Source organism: Oculina patagonica, chromosome 3, assembly GCF_052425735.1.
Source record: "Oculina patagonica isolate OP01 chromosome 3, crgOcupat, whole genome shotgun sequence".
NCBI lineage: Eukaryota > Metazoa > Cnidaria > Anthozoa > Scleractinia > Oculinidae > Oculina > Oculina patagonica.
Window position 1 is genome coordinate 2000236 of NC_135760.1, and position 18415 is coordinate 2018650.

Here is an 18415-nt window from a genome sequence, read left to right on the forward strand (position 1 = left end):
CGTACCTCAAACCGAGCTTTAGGCGGTTAAACACAGATAACCGGTCGGCTCGTTTTGCCAGGTACAGATAATGTTGAGCTTGCTTTAGACAGCAAAGGTCTTTAGCCACATCAATTAGGACTCGGAACTAGACTATACGGGCTGATTTGAAGGCGGTCATAACGATATTTGGCTTGAACTTTACCGTGGCTAAAGACTTAGATTTTTACTGTTGAAGTTTGGGAAGCGGGCGTTACGCGCTCGACGACATTTAAATACATCCGGGACATTGTCGGTTATTTCTAAAAGAAAATGTCGGATTGGATAGCCAAGGAATCGCTTCAAGCGCTGATGTGAGTACATAGTTTTTTTTTCCCTCAATTTTAGGCGTTCTCCGCCTAGCTAACACTCATAGTTCATAGTTCTCTGTGATTCGCTAGTGGGAGGCGATGCGATCGTGTGCATTTCCGGCCGCGACAATGGAGTTGACAATTGAGATAACACATGCCCGCTTCCTCAGATATTTCGCCTGATTTGCTTAAAGTTGAATCGAATGTCGATGTAGAATGCTTTAGTTCAGTTTATTTGAGACGTGCATGCTTTAAGAACGCTACAGTTGAGCTCTCCGCCGAGTGTTTTCTTATGTCTATCTTGGTATTAATTTTGACTCACATTTCAAGTTGTAAACACTCTTAATTAAATTGATAGAATTCTTGATTTAAACAAAATGCCGTATACTGCAGTCTTTTTGGTTAAAAAACACATAAACTAGAGTACCTTACGTTAAACTTGAGCTAAAATTAGCCCTCATTCAGCGTTCGTTACAGAAATAGGGCTTCAGAACTACGGTGTCATGTCAAATTTCGGGAGACACCTTTTATCAAATCAAGTTAGATGTATATCAACAAATGATCCCCTTAAAATAGAAAATATCTATCTCTTCGAAAAAAAAAACTTCTTTAAAAACTGGCTTTGCCCAAATTTCTCTTGCTGCCCAAAAAATCTGAGTTGCCCAAAATTTGAGGGGGCTGCAGCCCCCCCCCCTGCCCCCCCCCCCCCGGCCTGTACGCCTATGGGGAAGGGTCCGCCTTTCGCCAAGTTCTTTCTCCTAGTGTAAACCGTGCCGTAAGGTATTCTTTAACCTTCTGCAAAATTCTAAAGTTGCTCCTCGGTTTGCTTAGGGCCCATCCTGTTTATATAGGATTGATTTATTTAAAACTCGAAATTGCGCATGCTTTCCAAATTTTGATTTAAAAAAATTATAGTGACATTGCCTTGTTGGCACAAGCGATCAGCGGTCTCCCCATTTATGCGGACCTCTGCGGAAGCAGCATCACACAGTATCGATATTGTCGAGATGTACGCTGTAAATGGTGATGTTTCTTCGGAATTCAGACCTCAAATCGCGGCTATTTTCTCTGAATATCAGTCTCGGAGTGTCTTTTGACTGATTCTTGAAGAAAAACGGCTCTGAAACGGTGTTCAATGGGCTATTTAGTGCGAAATGTAGCCTTGGATTCAGGCTTTCGCTCGCCAACAAGGGACTCGATAGATGCCGTGGTGCTCAAGTTTTGAAGGCAATACCTACCAATTTGCTGTTGTTATTATGGGATTTAGCAATCTGGGGATTGTTAACCGTCTAACGTTGGACATAAACCGAGATGAGAAGCAGGTAGGCTGCATGTGTGTCAAAATCTGCTCGAGAGAGTTCGATTTCAATATGGGCGAAAAAATCGAAAATGCTGGTACATGTGCTGATAAAAACGGTCACAACTTTTGAAATATTGAAAACGTACATGGGATTTTGCACATATTTGCAGATTAATGACTACTCTAGTCGGCTGTATAGGCTAGAAGTATTAGGTTGGTCCCAAAATTTAAAAAATAGCCTCTAAATCGAAGCCAATTTACAGTCTTCGCTCGAAGGCGATTAGTAGTGGTCATATTACGCTCCATTTTGCCTTTTCAGGAGAATTGAGACGCAAATTGTGACTTTCTTGGAAAACTAGAAAGGTTTATGAGCAAGTTGATATAAAATTTGCGGCTAAATGATGCGAAAGAAATATTTTACAATGTTACGAAAAGTGCCTATTTTTCAATTTTCGAGACGTTGTGACGAGGGCTGACAAGGGAAAATATTTTATGGCTCCTAACGCGGCCAGAATATCATTTCAAATCAAACCAAATCTGTTTTAGTTCTTACCTCGGTAAAGTCTTTCAGTTGACAGAGTTTCAGGCAAAATTATTTTTACGCGAAATTGTGTGGGTGTTTCTAAGAAAGACGCCCTCTTAAATCTTGCCTTTGCGCTTCTCCGTATCTTCAGGGCGTCTTCTATCATCCTTGGATTTCGAATGTACTGCTAGTCGCAATGCACCAAGATTTCAAATACAGTACGGTATATTCAGTCATCCAGATTTAGTGACATACAGGTTGTCGGAAAAAAGCACTAAGTGCCTATACGCGACAAGACCGAAATGTGGTCTGGATATTTTGCATATTGGCCTAGAGGAACTGTTACACGTTTTTCCTGTTACACGTGAAGAATTAGTTTTTCCTCTCAGGAGACCTTTTTCTGTTGCTTTACTATTTCTATCGCATGTCTTTGAGTTTTGAAAATTGTTCTGAAATTTAGCGTGGCTAAAAATACCTTGTTTCCACAAAACTGAAGAGAAAGAAAACGAAGAAATTCACGTTTGTCATGTCGTTATTTCTTAATTAGTATTCAGCACGTGCAGTAGCTCTCTATTTCTACCCATACCACCTTTCGGTCTTGTCGCGTGCACTTTTGTGCTATTCTCCGACTTTTCTCTTTCTACAGCTGAATTCGAAATCTATGTACATAGATATCAACAGAAACATATAATCAGTCGAGAAATGTTGGAGGAGAAGACAAACCTTTGTGTCTTCTCAATTTCTGCGACTAGAAGTTCGCGTTAATGTTGCCACTAATTAGTTATTGTCACGTCATGTGATAAAATTATACGTCACGCACAATTTTGTGTTCTAGCGAAACAACAGTATCTGATCACAAGGCTCCATTGTCGAAGGCGTTTTCAAATCCAAAGCCTCCGTTTTTCCCGTTTTAATCATGGATATACAAACCTTGCTAAACAATCTTCACGAAGAAGTTTCTTGTTCTGTGTGCATGACCACAGACGTGACCATGTTTGCACAGCTTTTGTCTTCACTGCTTGGAAGAGATTTTACAAACGAGTGGCCGTCATGATATCATAACATGCCCAGAATGTAGCATAGAGAGTAGAGTCCCTAGAAGTGGAAATCTAAGCCACTTGCCGACCAACTTTCGAATCAACAGTTTGCTAGATGTGTTGGCTATCAAAGAGTGCAGTACAACTGGTGTGAAATGTGGAAATTGCGACAAGAAAAGCGTTCAGAGTTTGTACTGCTTCCAGTGTAGTTCTTTCTGGTGCGACAACTGTATCACTGCGCACAACATCATCCGAACTAACAAACAACACCGTGTTTTGGCGCTTAAAAAATTTAAAGATCAAGACTTTAAGGAGGTGTTGAAGCGACCAGCATTTTGCGGAACGCCAGGCCACGAAAGAATAGAACTGGAATTCTTCTGTAAGACTTGTAAAGTTTCCATTTGCAACGCTTGTGCCTTGACAGATCACGAAGGTCACGCTAAGATGCTTATGGAAAAAGCTGCAAATGAACAAAAGTTACAAGTGCAATCTGCGATTGAATCACAAAAGAAAAAAGCGCAACAGAAAAGAAACAAAATCACTGAGCTTGACGAAAAATGCATTCACATTGAAGCTCGAGCCGCTTCCGTGAAACGAAACGTACGGGGGTTTGTTGACTTTCTGATGGCAGTTGTTGAAGCGAAGAAGAGGGAAATATTGAACGCAGTTGACATCCAAGTAAAAGAATCTGTAGAGCGTCTGCAAACTCAACAGTGTGAGGTGGATAGCCAAGTGAAACTGATGGAGACAAAGATTAAAAAACTGAAACAATTCTCAAACGAAGCACAAGCGCTGAGATCGTACACTTAGATGAGTTGTCATTAAATGCAATCTTTCAAGAAGAAGTCAGCGATGAAGAAGAACAAGTCGACAGTGACCTTGAAAGCCTTCGTCGATTCGTTTACGAAGAAAACGAAACATTAATAGAGAAAGTCGTCACTGAAGGAATCGGCTCATTCAAAACATTCCTCAGCAAAGCTTGTGCGCAAGAATCAAGTGCCGAAGGAAAAGGAATCAGTGAAGCGACTGTTGCAATTGGACTTGAAGCAGAGTTGGTTTTGATAACAAGAAATGCTGAAGGTGAACAATGTTATGAAGAGCGTGACTCAGTAACAGTGCAAATCAGAAATCAACAAGGCCATGACTGTGCGACTGAAACGCGAGTCCAAGATTACAAGGATGGCACATACAAGATCAGCTATTTTGCCAAAGAGACCGGAGAATGCGACATATCACTGAAGGTAAATAGTGAACATGCATGTGGCAGCCCTTTCGCCGTTCAGGTGAAACCCAGACAGTTCAGACCTGTGTTTTCTTTTGGACAGAAAGGCTCGGCTTTTGGAATGCTTGACGGGCTTTGGGGAGTGGCAGTCAATGAACGAAATGACATTGCTGTGACTGAGACTGAAAACCAAAGGGTTTCAGTATTCAGTAGTGATGGGACTCATTTACGATCGTTCGGTAGTGCGGGTGATAAACCGGGCGAATTTAACGATCCTGCTGGGATAGCTTTTAATAAGAATGGAAATATTATAGTAGCGGATAGTCGGAACCACCCATCCTCGGAGACCCAGGGGCAGTTAGTGGGGCGAGGGAAACGCGAAAATGCGGGAAAAAATAGCGCAAAACTGCGAGGGAATAAATCAGCATATAAAAGTTGTATTGACTGAAAGTGCCCCTGGGGAAAGAGTCTTACCAGACCAGTTCAAAAAGCTCTCTGAATACTGCCTCCTGATTGGGCAGAAAAATCTTTTGTATTTCCTTTGTATTATTCTGCCCAATCGGCGACCAGCCTGACTACAGTCCTTTTGGTGTGTTCTCACACGAAATATGTACCCAAAGCCAGTTCGCTCGCCATGCCTGTCTTGCTTGTTCGCCAAGAATTTGCTCGGGAAGGAAAAGTTTCGGCTAGTGCCTCCTCAACTTGGATGTAAAGTGTCGGTAAAATTTTGTCTTCGGGAAATATGACAGTCATTTGAGTGCTACAATTGGTGCTGCACGCATTACACGCGCGCGTAGCTAATCGGTCGATCGACGGAAAAATTTTACAAAATGTAAGGTCTTGAAAGTTTGTTTGGAAATAGTTTTTGACTTCCTAAAATCTTTAGCTTAATGTAACTTAAAACACATTGTTATTTTAATTTATTACTATGATATTCGAAGTTATCTTTCTTATTACTATATTTTCTTTAATGTATAGATAAGGTATTACCTTTTTGTAACTTAATTTTTTTTTCCTTCTTCTTCATTTTCTTCTTACCTCCCGCCTCGAATAACTAGGCTAATTGCGGGAGGTGAAAAATATTGCAAATAATATGATTGTTTAAATAAACTTTTTGTTGTTGTTGTAGTTTCGCTTCCAGCTGCGATCGATCTTCTATTATCTCACCTATAAAAAACTTAGGAGTCGCTGCTGCACGCTTTGCACGCGTAGCTAGACGGCCGCTTGACACATCTGCCGGGCTTGTTCGTAAAAAAAAAATTACTCTTGTTTGGAAAAGTTTCGCGTTAAGCTGTCATTGATCTTCCCAGAAAAAATCTGAAAACATCCATTACAGCAGTGCAACTAGCATATCGCACACAAACTTTTAAAACTCGCAAACAGCATGCAAGTGTTAAGATACCTGCGTTCGACCACAATCTGAAGAATCCGCCGTTTCTCGTTTCAAGACAGAGATTGTTTAAATTTAATTCTAGGGGTTCCAGGGCAAGATTATATTTGCCAGTGGTAAGAAAAAAACTCGTGGGCTGAACTGTTGTAAAATCAGTTTATCAGAATTGCTTTATTATTTTTTACGGAATTCACATTAAATTTTAATTAGCAGCCATTTGTAATACATAATGGGATATGTTTTGTCACACAAGGAAAATGACGGTGGTATTAGTTGTCAACAACTGCTGTTAGTAGACTTATTACCATTGGTAATTTAGATTACTTATCTCAAAAATGCTGACTCGAATGTTAACCTTGTATTTAAACTAGGTTACTGTAAGAAATTGTACAAAGATCATTTAAATTGTGAATTTGCTGTAAATAAGCAGTTTTGTATATTGCGTGACATTAATTATTTGTGACAATTTTTTTTGAGAAAAGCTGACACACGCTTGTAAGGTTGACAAGGTAGAAATAAACGGTACAAAAACTGTAGAACGTTTTTCTCTAACTTTTTGTAATATTTAATCTTGGTCATAAGGGGAGGAGTTTAAATGATAACTGGGCCATTCTAAAATAACATTTGATTCGATAGAATTAATAACCTATTGGGGTCCTGAGAGGAGCCGGGAGTGGGGGGGGGGGGGGGAGTTATAAATCCAATTACCCAGCCCAAATTTTACTCAAATCTTATTTCCCAACCTATTGTTTTTTTTTTAATTTTCCCAAATCCTAGTCCCAGTTCCATTGTTTCTCGTTTGCGATTATCAAATCCTCGCAGGCTACCCAAATCCCAGGTCCCGTTTTACATCTTAAGGCCCCTCTCTATTGATGATCGCCATCGTTAGATTTCACGGTTTTCCCGTGAAGTGTGGCCTAAAATCTCTTACAGGGAGGAAATATTCCTTCCGAAATTTCACCATGGGACAAATAAGACTGACAAATGATCTACGCCAGTTTTTTTTTTAAATTGAGATCAGATAGGATCTCCGACATTGTTATTTAAAATCCGTATTTCCTCGGGTCACTTTTACCATAGATCGCCTCATCCTGAACTCTTACTATCACCTGTACAGCGGCAAAGTCAGATTCTTCTGTGATGTTATGCTTGCGGGCTCTCAAACCGTCTTAAATCTGATCCTCTGGGGGAGGGTATAAGGAGGCTTTTCGATGCTGACCGTATTAGAAAAGAAAAAATCCAACCTTATCTTGATTTTACCATGTCGTGGTACTTCACAACTTATAATACCAATCATCTTTCGCATGTTTACGGGACAAAAGTTCTATTGTCCCGCGGGTGCTCCATGTTTCCTCGGGTCTGACTTGGCGTATATCCCCTTCCCGGGATCTCGATATACTGCCTGCACCACGGCAAAAAATTTACTGCCGGTCACGACGTGGCCCAGTTTTTCCAAGCCGTCAACTATTTTGTCTGAAATGCGATATTTCTTCTCCGTTTCATAGGTTACATCCTGATCGGGCACCAGTTGGGTATGCAGACGAGGCTCGTTTACTGCGTCAGACAAGGACTGACCAAACCACAGCTTGTTCATTAACACCTGCGCATGTAAACAAAACTGTTATCCGCTGAATATGATCTCTCACTCAGGCCCCCTTAACCAGCGGCACGAAAAAGAAATTTGGGTACACTTAATGACGCCATACATGGCGTATCTACCAAGTAGATTCGTGGTGCTAACCAAGTAGATGCTCTGCTGAAATGTTTTGAATCTCAATTTTTGGTATTCTTATAAAGTCTTTTTTTATCTGTTTTCTCATTGGCAAAGAGCCTACAGCTAATTCTGGGAATCAGCGCAACCTACAGATTACTCACTTATCTGCTAGCAGATTAGTGAATAATCTGTAGGTTGCGCGCGCAATGCATGATTACCAGAGCTGGTGAGTGACATCTTGCACACAGCGAAGGAAAAAACCATGCCTTATCGATTCGCTTTTTCAACCGAAAAAGAAACTAAAAATTTGCTGGATGTTCAAGACTCAGAAAACACAAAAAGATCGTCAAAAGTTGCGAACGAATTGTTCCACGAACACTGAGCAGAAAAAAACATTCAGGAGAGGGACGGCAAAAAGGATTAGCACAAGTGTTAAATAATTTTTCGTTAATTTCTTTAAATCAATGAATAATACAACAATTATTAGACTCGGTTTTTGTGATATCAGAAATAATCAAGGTCTCGGTAAATGTTTTGTCAATTTTTAAACTTGTAGAAGCACCAAAAACGCCATTTTTAAATTCAAAAATTTATAGAAAATTCATAAAGCAAGAAAAGAAATGCCCCACTGTAAGCACCCCCTTTTCCTCGTCCAGGCTGAAAAAAACCTTAGGACCATAATTTAGCCAAGCTCATTACCTAGTAGCCTGCGAATACAGCCGGCTCTCTTCACTCCCGGCCGGTTGGGCTAATAACCTAGGCAAAATAATCATATTTGTGCCAAAAGGAATTTGCATCAGGGCCATTCCGGGATCCATTTTATATCCACCTCCCCCCCCCCCCCCCTCAACCAGTTTTTCTGAATGGGTTTTGAAAGTCATTTTTGAGGGGGTAGCTCCGTCAGCATTCTTTGATCTTTCAAATATTCAGGGGATAGGGGAAAAGTTGGCTTTTTATGATGGAGTTAAGAAAAATCTGTTTTTTCTGAGTGGGGCATCATGTCGGCACTTTGGTCTTTTTTTCGTTGGGGGTAAATTTTGACTATACTCGTCAAGAGAAAGGAGAGGGGATGTGGATTTAAAGTGGAATAACCCTCAGTCATGGGCTCTACATTTAATGCCATTGTACATACCAGTGACACTGCCGTGGTTATTCTTTTCCCGCCAGAGGCGCCAATAACAAGCTGCACTTTGCCGTCATCGTTGATCAAAATGGCGGGAGAAATGGACGAGAAAGGTCGCTTTCCTGACTGGGGAAAATTAAAAGGAGATGGAGAAATCCCATCCACAATATTGTGCTCAGGAATGTCAAAATCTGCCATCTCATCGTTGTAGATGATTCCTGTTACAGTAGATCGATATTTGGCTCCAAATCTGCCAAGACACAGTGGTAAGAATGAAAAACAATGCTAATTATTTTTTAATTCAAATGTCAGTTAAATTTGCCGTGCTCCAAACCTATTTCATTTTGTGCAGAATCGTCAACAAAAATTTATGGAGTCTGCTATTTTTCGTCAGAGAAGTTGCTTAGCAACACGACGTACATGATGACGTCATACTGACGTTATAACCTTATCTTATTTCAGCAATGCTGAGCTTGCTGCAACCTTGTACCCAGAGTCTTCGCTCCCCTTGACCAGAGGTCGAAAGTTCTGATTGGAAGTCCGAGAATTAATATCGGACTTGCGGTTGAATTGCGCATGTCTAGCTTGCAAAAACATAACTTAACGAACTTCTTGATGTTTTACTTTCGGCCACTTTTATTATTTTTAAAACCAATCAAAATCGATCTTGCAACGGAATTTTGAGAGTCGCTAGATTCGTCTGGCAGAAAAAAAAATTAAGGTGCCCTCCTACAAAGACTTGCCCAAAATATCACTAGTTCCCTAGCTAAAATAACAAAGTTCCATTAACTGAGGGCCAAGCAGAATGTTACGGAACATTTTTCGTTAAAAAGGTAGATTTTGAAACAAAAAAAAAATCGTTATCGTTAAGTTAGTTATGAAGGTGTTTTGCGCCTGCTCTTAGACACAAAGCCTTCGAATAAGAAACAAAATCCAGGTTTTATGGCGTGAAAAGAAATAGTTTAGAGTTTTTTTTTTTTGCTAAGCTTACGTAAGTAAAACTGAGAAAAACAATTGGCAGAATGTCTCGACAGCTATCAAAAGGTCAAATATTTTATCCGTCAAACGACAATAAAGGGAATTTTACCAACAAGGAAGGCTTAAACCAACCTCATATTAATTGTGGTTGTCACGGAAACTGCGTCACCGTTTGGCGCCAAAACAGCCACGTGTGTAGTGCCGAAATCAGCGTCCGAGAATGTATCTGCGTAATGCGACACGTTACTGAAGGTGATGTTATCCAGTATTTTGTGACGTAACCAGTCACCTGTTTTTTGGTCTAACATTTTCATAGCAACCTAGGATGAAAAATCAGTGTGTTTATTTAAAAATATCCTTATTACAAATGCGTTCTCTGATTGGCTGAAAGACGGGTTCCTATTACTTTTCCACAGTGGCTGACTATTGGCAAAGTCGCCATCTGATTGGCTATATGGAAACCTACTATTGATCGACAGAAGGCCCCTGAAACGAGGGTGCGGTTTTTGCTTACGATCGGAAAATATTGAACAAACCATCAATATGGAGTCATTTTTAGTGCAGAATGCACTATTGTGATGGTTTGTTGGGGCTGTCGTCCGCTAACCCGCTAGTGCGCTAACGTGTAAACTTTAATAGTCAATTAATTAATTAATATCAATTAATTAATTATTCCTGTGGAGGGGGTTGGGGTGGGAGCACCTGACCATACCCCCCAAGTAAAACGTGAAGCACATCTACGTTACTTTTATATGAGGATCTCCAAGGTATATATTTGTTTCAGTAAAACCTTTGCTCTCCTTGTGGTACTACTCAACGTAATTTACACCAAACGCATGCGCAGATTAGTCTACGTTGTTTTCTGGAACTATCATGAACATCGCTTGTACTGCGTGTTTGCGGTGGGCTGCAGACTTCTTGGCGCCAAGTAAAAACCGCAAATTAATTAAATTAGATTTTAAGACTTTCACAGCGCTTTCGTAATTAGGTATGCAAAAACTTGCACCGGGATTTTCGGCGTGAACACCTGACAACCAGGAAACAAATATCCTAGCTGTACTGTGTTTTAAAAAACCTGTCGAAAAATATGTTTTTTGATTAGATTTGTTTCTTTAGTTTTTGAGAATCGTCTTTCGTGCAGTCTAAACCGTAACTTAATTAAATTAAACAAATGTCATCGATGCCGCCGTAAAACAAACAAAAAACAAAAGTTTCATGTTATCGCATTTTCAAGGAAGACAAAAGTATTTTGTTACAAACGAACAAAAGTGTCGTGTTACGGTTGCAAAGATTAGCGTAAGGAACACCTGGGAAAGTAGCCTGTGAACAGTTTTTTCCGAAAGTAAAATAAACCAAATAAACACGAACATATATAAAACATCATACTTTCAATTGTTCCATATTGCATTCTGCACTTACCAAATCATCGAGATTTTTTTAGTTGCTTCCATGTTTAAAAAATCAGCCACTAATTTATCCTGAAACAATTAAACTGCTCGCTCTCGGTTTTTAACGATGTGACTCGGAATTTTTTCCCTCGTCAATGTATACCCGATAAAACCTCAAGCTCGCAATCAAATAGTCAGGGTCGGCCAGGGTTCTCAGTTAGGTTTACGGTATACAGAAGTTTTACCCGAATATTGGGCCCTTTACTGGTATAAAGTATACTTTGTTTTTCCAAATGTTGGTATTTTTGCATGATTTTGAGGGGAAATCTTTGGTATACTGGTACATATATTTCAGGTTTCTGGCCAACTCTGAATAGTTAAGTAGGAACAAATCATATTGATATGTCAACCAAAAGGGAAAGCATTTAGGACAACAACCGTCACCCGTGTTTCTTTCACTAACCTTGTCTATAGTTGAATTAAATGCTGGATCTCCAAGTCGACTGCGCCATGCATAACTGTACTTGAAAGATTCAATGATACGGTGATACGTCAGCACTGAGGAATCCACGTCATCACGGTCAGATGACGTCATATTGTATCCTGAAAAATGAAATACTCGACATAAATAAACTTGAATATTTTGGAAAAAATCTAAGGCTATTCAAATTTCTGGCAGGCGAACCACGGAATTTGTTTCTGGTTCTAAACTTCTTCGTTCCAAAACAAAAAAAACACTTGGATATTATTGTTCTGGCTGCATTGAGTCAAACGGGATCTAGGTATTTTGGAGATAACAGCAACCTCCTGGCCAAACGGAGAGGCAAGTAGACGACCATTTTCAACTTGCATCCACTTGCGTTTCCGTTTGGCCAGGACTTGCATGCACTTGCGTTGACTTGCGATGAGCAAGCTTCAGTGCGTTCACTTTGGTAGAGATAAAATCTGCACGCAAGTTGACGCAAGTTTTTCACCGTTTGGCAAACCAACGCGAATCTGTACGCAAGTTCACGACTACTTGCATTGCCGTTTAGCCAGGGTCGCCCACTATCTCTTGGAACGAGTTACCGCATTCGTTCTTAAGACGATAAAAAGCAGGTCATAATAATACCCTTAGCCCTTGCAAAAAAATAGAGGGCGAATAAAACTACAGATTCCAGAGAGGTAGAGTCTTTCTTACCTTTAAGGATGTTCAAGATGAGGGCCAATACAGTGCCGCTTGTCGGGGGTGGGGTGAGGTACATTTTCATACCCGACAGTTCACCCTCATATGGCTCTCTGCTGATCGACTTGTAATTTCTCAGATCATCCAAAGTCACGATCCCATTGGCTTTCCTTATGTCGTCCGCGATAGCACTGGCCAGCTTTCCACTGTAAAACGATTCAGGATCTTTTTGCACTCGTTCCAGGGTCTTTGCATACTTTTCGTTCTTAATTTTGTCGCCCTTTTTACGAAGCTTGCCATTCTTATCAAGTAGCAGTTCGCTGAAATAATGAAAATAAAAAGCCGAAACAACTTATTTTTGACGAACAAATTAAGCTTTCTTGTACCTTACCTAAAGAGAGTGAGGTACGAGAAAGACCCTTAATTACTTAAGGTACTCCCCCGTGAAATTTTCTTTGAAGGTTACATGTAGACTTTGGCGTCATGGTGCTGTTCATAGCAGGCACTGAAAAGGCATTTAAATGTGGTTTTATTTTTGTGGTTTTATTGTTGCTGTGAAGCACTTTGGCTTTCAATTTGGCTTTCAAATCAGTCTCAAATTTGAGACTGATGAAGGGGTTTTCCCGAAACGTCTCTCTGTTTCTCAAAACTATTTGCCACTATTAAGCACTTTTTGAACACTAAAAAGACATTCCGGCTTGTTTCATTTGAAACTAAGTTTCCATCAGAAAATATTAAATTCGCGTCAGATGCCTTACATGCAGAGAAAAATTAAAATAAAGCATCAACAACCTTACATTTATGGTCAAGGAGTAAAATTTAGATTGGAAACAATCATTTTTTTCTGTGGCATGTTTGCTGAGTCATCGTAGCACTAAATCTATAAAGCGCCTCTCGAATCTCGTGAATATCGCGTTTCAATCCGAGCCTGTTCGTTGTTGCTTTCGTACGGTTTGCTTGTATCTCGTTTGTATTAACTTCAACAGTTTGTTGTCAGATTTAAAGGGCTACGTCAAAAAACTTAGCAATTTTTTTCAAGACTGTCATTCGTAATCAGTCTTAATCTTCGTCAGTCGAAACGATCCTTGTTTATTTTCGCGTTTTTTACTCCTTTGTTGCTTTTTTATGTTAGAAAACTATTATTTTGAGGTTTCCATCAAATTGAAAGTAATCAAATGACTTAAAATATCATGACATTGCTCCTTTAAGTTTGTACATACCGTAAAAACTAACCTCAATCCTGGATCGTTTCTGATGTACTTCTCCATATCTTTCGTTAGGACGTCAGCCACAGCCTGAGTTATTTCAAAGCCATTTCTGGCCAAATCGATGGCGGGTTGAACAAGCCGTTTCCATGGCAACCAACCGTGTCGTTTCCAAGCTTCGTACTGACCGCGCACCTCACCGGGGACCGCAATGGACAGACCACCTTAGAATATAGGAACATCTTGTTGTTATTTGCTGTAATCAGCTGGGGTATTAAGTAATTTAAATAATCATACATTCAATGTTTGGACATGGTAATATATGAAAATGCATGCGTTTAGTCGTACAACTAAATTGACATATGATACTTTTTAAACGTGTCCAAAGCAGTGTTATTCGGTCTTGTCGCGTGCCTTTTTGTGCTTTTTTCCGACAACCTTTCTCGAATAAGCTGTATATGCTGAGAGGCTGGTCGGGTGTGTTAGCTTTTGTGACAAAAAGAAGTTATCACACACAAAAAGAACTGCTCCTGTAGACGAGTCGTCACATAAGGGGTGGGGGGGGGGAGATGGTCCCCAGTCTCCCACAAGACATTGTGCACGCGATCAAAATGGCGCCCTACTCCAGTTTGCCAAGAAAATGGAGGATTTATATCCGAGACATTTCAATCTGTCAAGATTAGTGGTCAGACCAGTCGGCCATCCTGCGACCAGAGAGAATTTAATTACCCTTATGGTCCTTATGATATTCAATTCAATACCTATTTTGGCTTTGCTCTCGTTGCCTTTGAACATATCTCTGTGTGCTTGTGCTGGGGCGGTTTCTCTGAAGTCAATGACACTGGCTTCCTGAAGACTTCGATTGTACACCAGCATAACCCCACCACCTCCTATCCCAGACGAATGCATACTTATAACACCCAAGCAGAACATGGCGGCGATGGCAGCATCCACGGCCGACCCGTTGGCGTTAAGGGTGTCCTTGCCAATTTCGGAGCACTGTGGTGTATCCGTGGCAACGGCTTCTCTTTTGTAAGGTCCACCAGATGATTGATCAGAGTCTTTTGTCAGAAAATAATAGAGGAGTCCAGCGGTTACCCCCAAAACCACAAGCACCAGAACTACTACAGCAATAATGATAATCAGTCTGAAAAAAGAAACATTAGGCTGGTTTTACTATGGAGATTTTAAGCAGTGCCGAGCTATTGTACGTCCTCTTCCAGCAATATATTCTTTTCCATCCAAGGAATGCGATCTTAACGAACGGCAGCCAGTTCCGGGCATTAAGTTTGTTGGGGAACAGCGCGAAAATCGGCGAACGAAAAATAAGGGGGGAGGGGTGTGGACCTTTGCCATTTTTCTTTACGCTAATCCCGTTTTTTGCACTGCTTCCAAACAAACCAAACGCCTATAACAGGCTAAACGAACGGGAAGCGAGCGAGATGCCACACCCAAAATTCACTGATGCCCACTTTTGATCGATTTTTTAAGAATTAAAGTTTACTAGGAAAGAGAATTAACAGAGGTAGTAACAGGACAGAGAAAAGGTTAAATATGGTGGGCATACTCTCTGGAATAACGTTTAAACCATAATGTTGGTGATAAAACTACATTTACATTCAGGAGAAAAGGCCATCGCTGGGTTGAAGCTTGACGTCACAGCGGCCATGCTGGTGGACAAGAACAAAGCGTTTCCCTTTGTTGGGAACCGAACTCTTTTATCGTGCAAATTCCGCAAAAACAATTTTTTATTAAATAATAAAACTTCAAAGTAAAAGCTGTTAAAATTGATGCTAAACGTTTTCGATCTGTTCGATCATCATCACTGATGATGGTTGCAAGCCAAGAATAATAACCATCTAAAATTGTCAAAAATTTAAGGTTGCTCTGAACCCCTTTTTGCTTTTTAACTTTGCAAAATGTTGGACCTTTAGAATATGTTGACAACAACTTGATTATAATAAGAAGTGAGGTCGGCAAGTAAAAAGCTAAAATTAAAGGTGTTAAAACAAGTTGTATTGTTGCTATGGTAACTTATTATGTCATGAAGATGACCATAAATATTCACTAAGGATGAGGCATTCGTTTGATCTCGTTGTTATATCATCAACTGATAAAGGAAGGTAGCTCTATGCTGAAATGTGAAGTGGAGTGTTACCTCGGAGCAATAAAATTATTGTTGAAATGGACCGTGACCTACAGTAATATCAATATGCAAAACATGATTGATAGAGTTCATCGCGAAGCCACGACAAAATTTTTAACAAAGTCTGCAGAGTATATTAAAGTAAAGCTCTTTTTAAGAAAGAAATACTTGCAGCTATGTGGATTACATGCAATATTAACTCAATTTTAAAATAAAATGTCATCAGGTAAACGCCTTAACGGGCGCTTATTTTAATAAACTTGTGCATCTGACTGAAGATAGCAAAACACCGTGCAACCTCATTAAAACTGACTGCAGATTAAACAGGGACACAGAACGAAAATTGAAATTACCTTAAACTAACTCCAAATATACTGAGAATTATAGGGTATTGTCGCTTTTAAACACGGTTCGTTTCCCAGAAATCTGCCGAGTCAGATCTTTTACTGTAAACATAAGACTTGAACTAAACAAGTCGAACCAAACCAATCTACCGTAAAATGCTAATGGCCACCAGCTGACCCGATCATTTTGCAGCATAATTTTCGGTTTGAATATTGTTATGTTCTTCCATCAGTCTAATATCAACCCTGAATCTTAGCAAGCGAGATCTGATCATGTGTAACGCACTACAGTGTGTGGTCCTTGGTACGTGAGGTCCTTGGTCCGTGACTTTTTCGAATACGCTTTAATATTTCCTCGATATCTAAACTTCAGCAAAAAATGAATGTTCCCAATGATTATTTGACTATTCTTCTTTGGTATGTTCAGCTTTTGTACTGTCAGTTACGATGCGAAATTCACGCTTGTCAACAGACAGGTAAATTTGCCTTTCTTGAAATTTCAACTTTTCGCGGGTCCGTGAATTACATGGTCGCGTTTACTAAGCTAGTGCATAGATAAAACGCAAAGAGATAACGTGTTTTTTTGGAGAACAGGTTAATAGATCAATAGATTTCAGAATCTGCGAAGAAATTTGCTGCAGAGTTGCAAATTTTCGGTTTAGCGACTAATGAAAGTTATAAACAATTTTCGCATATGGGTCCTTGGTCCGTGACCTTTGACTGTGAATTAAAAAAAAAATGTTCTAAAACAACGATCATTCAGAAAAATATTAAGTACTGGGTGCACACATTGGTGCTACGGCATTTATCCTCGCTTCAAATGTTTCAAAATTAAATTGGAGAGTTATAAAGAGAAGAAATTAAGCCGCGGGTTTCGTTGGAGACTTCGCTCTAAAAGAAATCTGAAGAATATACTGGTTGGTACTGGTTGTTTTATACTCGCACCTAACAACGACTTCCAGCAAGACTGAAGCTTAAAAATGTCAAAAATAGAAAAGAATAACTTAAATATTGCTAAAACATTGCAACTTTCTTGAAAATTATTGCGATTTACAGTAATTTTCACTTTGTTTACGTGACTCGCGGATAAAGGCTGGTTCTCATATGATCGCCCCGATCGTCTCTGTCGCCTCTGTCGCTTCAAAAAGTTTGCTTGCGATCGGGGCGATCATATGAGAACATTACATAGACGTCAGCGGCGATCGGGGCGATCGCGATCGCTTCGATCGCCCGTGTTCTATCCGGGCGATCGGTCGCAGACCGCGGCGATTATATGAGAACTACTGCCGCAGAGGGAGACGATCGAAGCGATCCAAACTGTCCCATGGTGCATCAGTATTACCCAGAACTACTTTTCCGTTTGGCCTCCCTTTTGCTTTTTCGCCGTAAAAAGGCAATAATGAGAAGATAGGAGGCCACGTATTTTGCCTTTACATCGAAGGCTACCATAAGCGATATCGGAGTTTTGAAAAAACACACGTGCGTCGATCGGAATAAAATCGAATATTCATATGCGGAAACAAAGAAAAAATCATGAATTGTTATCTTGGTTGATTAACCCTATTTTGCATATACCAGACGATCGGGGCGATCATATGAGAACCCCCTGATCGCTTCAAATCGCTTTGATCGCCTACGATCGCCTCAGAATTTGCAAACGACTGAAGCAACAGAGACGATCGGGGCGATCATATGAGAACCAGCCTTAAAGGACCAAATGTGCGGACCAAGGACCTGCGAGCACGGTCACTGTTTTTTGAATTACACGAAAAATATTTTACTTCAGGCATTGCCACTTTGCAATTATAAAGAGAGACATAAAATCTATCTTCAAGAAATATTTCAGCTCATCGGGCTTAGATTCAGGTAAGATATTCAAGTTTATAACTTTTACTCGCGGACCAAGGGCCACATACTGTACTATAAACGATGACAATCTTTGATCGGTTTATAATTCCTGATTATCAGCTCCATATTATTTGAGGTATTGTAAAAGGTGAGCATATTTAAATGAGTGAGAGGGAGAAAACAACATAGCACTTACCGTTTTTTTCTTGTGACGGCTGCCATATTTCCGCACCAGTTGAAACTGTTAAGAAATTGAGCTCGACTTTGAGCGACGCTAAGCTAGCCCGTTTCCCGGAAACTTGGTTAAAATAGAGACCCGAGCCCCCTCCCCTAGGGTTATTTGCTATGTCGGTTGCTCTTGCTTTTGGTTCTCTTCAGTTAATAAACCGGTCAATCTGTGATGTACAAGCTATAAGTGATTGTTATGGCGATCGCCATGTTCTTAGCCTGTTTACCGGTGAAATTATCTAGAGAAATTTGTTACTCTTTGAATTTTAATTCCTAGTTTAAAACACTCCTTGCTGGTCTACACATGTTTTGCTACATGTTTCCATGTTTGATCTCTCTTTGGTTTGTGATATGTACTGAAGAGCAAGGATCTGCAATCGAAAGAAGTGGTTGACCTCTGTACTACGAAGAGAGAAAGAGATAAGAAAAGACGCAGACAGATACAAAGAGGCTATTGAATGACTTTGAGTTTCGC

The 18415-nt window shown here is 40.1% G+C and overlaps 2 protein-coding genes across 2 annotated transcripts; one reads left to right on the top strand and one right to left on the bottom strand.

The window, feature by feature from the left end:
* The first annotated feature begins 2454 nt into the window (after positions 1-2454).
* Positions 2455-5584, top strand: LOC144645934 (E3 ubiquitin-protein ligase TRIM71-like). Its single transcript, XM_078505450.1, has 4 exons — positions 2455-2459; positions 3156-3904; positions 4000-4659; positions 5541-5584. The coding sequence occupies exons 1-4, from the start codon at positions 2455-2457 to the stop codon at positions 5582-5584; spliced, it is 1458 nt and encodes a 485-aa protein (XP_078361576.1).
* Positions 5585-6103: 519 nt separating this feature from the next.
* LOC144646091 (glutathione hydrolase 1 proenzyme-like) lies at positions 6104-18384 on the bottom strand. Its single transcript, XM_078505613.1, has 8 exons — positions 17909-18384; positions 14136-14521; positions 13403-13598; positions 12185-12489; positions 11468-11607; positions 9749-9936; positions 8648-8888; positions 6104-7401 (listed from the first exon to the last, which is right to left on the bottom strand). Exons 1-8 carry the CDS (start codon positions 17932-17934, stop codon positions 7126-7128), a joined length of 1758 nt encoding a protein of 585 aa, XP_078361739.1. The 5' UTR covers positions 17935-18384; the 3' UTR covers positions 6104-7125.
* Between the last annotated feature and the right edge of the window lie 31 nt (positions 18385-18415).